This window comes from Sphaeroforma arctica (genome assembly GCF_001186125.1).
Source record: "Sphaeroforma arctica JP610 unplaced genomic scaffold supercont1.12, whole genome shotgun sequence".
Taxonomy (NCBI): Eukaryota; class Ichthyosporea; order Ichthyophonida; genus Sphaeroforma; species Sphaeroforma arctica.
In genome coordinates this window covers 79,792-82,868 of record NW_014040546.1, presented here as the reverse complement: position 1 = coordinate 82,868, position 3,077 = coordinate 79,792, and the positions used below count along the sequence as shown (strand labels likewise).

At 42.3% G+C, this 3,077-nt stretch overlaps 1 protein-coding gene across 1 annotated transcript in view; it reads left to right on the top strand.

Moving 5' to 3' along the window:
- Nucleotides 1–1,989: 1,989 nt before the first annotated feature.
- The window catches only part of SARC_00407 (hypothetical protein), a 3,804-nt gene continuing 2,716 nt past the window's right edge, over nt 1,990–3,077 (top strand). The window contains exon 1 of the mRNA XM_014305899.1: nt 1,990–2,677. Within this exon, the coding sequence (XP_014161374.1) occupies nt 2,521–2,677 (157 nt within the window). The 5' untranslated portion in view covers nt 1,990–2,520. The remainder of the gene's footprint in view (nt 2,678–3,077) is intronic.

Genomic DNA, 3,077 nt, shown 5'->3' with positions numbered 1-3,077 from the left:
ATATGATTGTATCAATCGCATGGGTGTGATCAGCGTGTAAAGTGAACTGTTTTATGAAGTGCCCCAAGCCGGATATGTTATCTCGCAGATATTGTTGATGCTATGCCGGTATATGCCAGTGCATACCTGGGACTGAAACGTTGTCTTCTGCAGCGTCTGTGGTGATGACATGTGGCAAAGACAATGACGACGGCGACGGCGAGGCCTTTGACCGGTTCAGCATGTCAAGTACATCAGGCATAACAGGTTTCAAGCTACCTTTGGAGGCATGTTCGGGTGTATCTGAATCCGACATCTGAATGCTGACCTTTAGTATCAATCTAAGAAATACTGTTTATATCGATACCGGTTTTTTAATCTAATCAATACTGTGTTAACCTGTGTATTGATAGATATTCCTGGTCTCGGCGCACATAAGCACGCCTTATATGTGCTCGTTTATTGCTTACAGCAGGCGATCTAAAGATATCGCGCATGTACGATAGTGTGCTTATAGTGTATTATTCTACGCGCTGAGAGTGTTTACGCACCTCCCCTGGAGCACCGTGTACTATAGTCGCAGCAACTCGAGGGGTGGACCACGCATCAGCAAAGGGATTGAAACAATACAAACCGCCAGATCAACTACACGAGCTTATCTATCCATCAATCCCTATCTAAGCGTATCCACTGCACAGTCTACCCTCAGATACCATCGGCAATCGGATAACAAGATGTACTAGCGAGCTGGTGTTGACTTTGAACGCTTTATCACATATTTGCGTTTTTATTTTCAGTTTTTACGAATTCGTGATTTATACGAACACAATTGTGTCTTCATTTTCATTTGCTGTATTGTTGACTATCAGTGAGCCTGTGATGTCTTATCTGAACATCCTCCTGTATTTTGTGTGATTCAGTATTCAGTGGACGCACTGGGCGAGATAGCAGCAGCCAGTGTTAGGTTTTATGAGTCCTAGTCATGTAACGACGCATTTTACGGATTATAGGAGCCTAGTTACCGTAAGAATGCCAAAGCAACAGGCAGACGAATACAATTAGTTGGTAGTACTATGTTTTCTTGATTTTCTTGGCGAAACCCACTATCGATGGTGGTGCGGAACGTCATTAAATTTCACTAATGCTCTGGTGACAAGAAATGAATATGACCTACGATCGACCTAATAAAAGGTGCAGGCGAGCATGAGTCTTCCCAAAAAAGAAATGCTATATAGTTAACTATCAGTGTGCGAACTTCAACTGAGCGTTTTGTGCTGTGGTCAGTGGATCCACTGGGCGAGTTAGCAGTTTCCAGTGCTAGTTCCTATGAGTCTCAAACATATAAGGACACATCTTGCGGATTATAGGGTCTTGGTTATGGTAACAATCTCAGAGCAGCAGGCAGACGAATACAAATAATCAGTAGGACTACATATTTCTTGAAATATTTTGGTGAAATGCTGTCCCTCTATTCATGGCATTGCGGAAAGTCTTTGATATTCCACCGATGTCCTGATCATAACAAATGGTTATGAACTACACTGACCTGATAGAAGGTGCAGACTAGTTCACCCGAACAAACCCTGTAGATTTATTGCTACGGTCAGAGACTATTCAGTAGCCACTTTGCGATCGATAGACGGAAAGAAACTAAGCACTCGTACATTTCATATATACGCGTTCCATTTCCACAGCATATATGTGTCTTCTACATGATAGGAATGACTTGGAAGTGGTGTACGTTTCGCAACAAACAAATACGAGCTTAACATCACACTTAACCTGTCCCGCCTCAGACTTTATCATTTATGCCTGAGAGGGGACAATTATTGAATGCCTACACCAAGTGTATTCCGAAGTGGTGTTGCAAAGCGCATATCAATCCCCCACACCGCAACCCCGGTCACGATTACACTACTTCGAAACCAAGTGAGAAGGCAACTACGTAGGTCTCTCTAGAGAGAGAGAAGAGAGAGAGAAGAGAGAGAGAAGAGAGAGAGAGCGGGCGAAGTACGTATCGAGTATCATTGAAGTCCATGTATGTATGTTAATTCGGTATTAATATAGGTCTCGCACTTTGAATGAATATATATTTTGTATCCAATCCTGTGAATTTAAACTCTTCATTACATCCAATACAAAGTATCGAAACTTTCATATGGTGTTTGGCCCTCTGTGATTGGTGCGTAGAAGTTGATTTTGCCGTGACTCATATAGTGAATGATGTGATCGACGATTGTATAAATACATATAGGAAGCGTTCAGGAAGTCGAACGAAATAAAAACCTGGATACCCAAACAGCCCACACGTCGAATTTGGTACACCATTCGTACGCAGTAGATCCAACAGATGTGTGAATTCTCGACACTGCAAACAGCAACTGTATACAAACTCCATCCAATTTTGTTGTATTAATACACATCTGTGTACACACTTAGTAATTTTAGTCAAAGTACATACTTCAGCCTCATTTTCTTCCTATCAATAGACTTTTTCTCGTCACACCACGAATCAATTCAAATATACAAGTCCTATCAGTCATGTCGGTGATCGCACTATCGCCGTCGGAGCCCATGCGGGATACTATTCCTCTGCCTGGGCCTAAGCCGCGATTCAGAAAGACGCCATTATCTCAGCGCAAATACAGTGAGAAGCAGTCGCGCCGGGGAGGGCGCAGACATCAGCGATACCTTGACTGTATGAATGCATATGTGGGTCGACCATTTATTGTATTTATTTCTAGAATATCTATCGCAGGATCATTGTCTTAGTGCTAGAACATGTTATTGTGATTGTATATATGGGGTCGAGATGTCTTTAGAAGACATTCACGGGACATATTTTATCGGGCCATTGTCTTGCTTGGTTTCAGTGCAAGGATGATGGTCGACAATTACGCTCAGGGCTTAGTGTCAGACTGCCTATAGTCGTTCTTGCACACAAATTCCAAAGCAAACAGGTTACTTTCTGTAACATCTATGCATTCACTTTATGTACCTCTCTCATTGGCAGGCTATTTCTATATAGTCTATCCTTCTGATGGCAGTGCATGGGTTATGCAGTCGTTCGGCTCGTGTATATGTATATATATTTATAT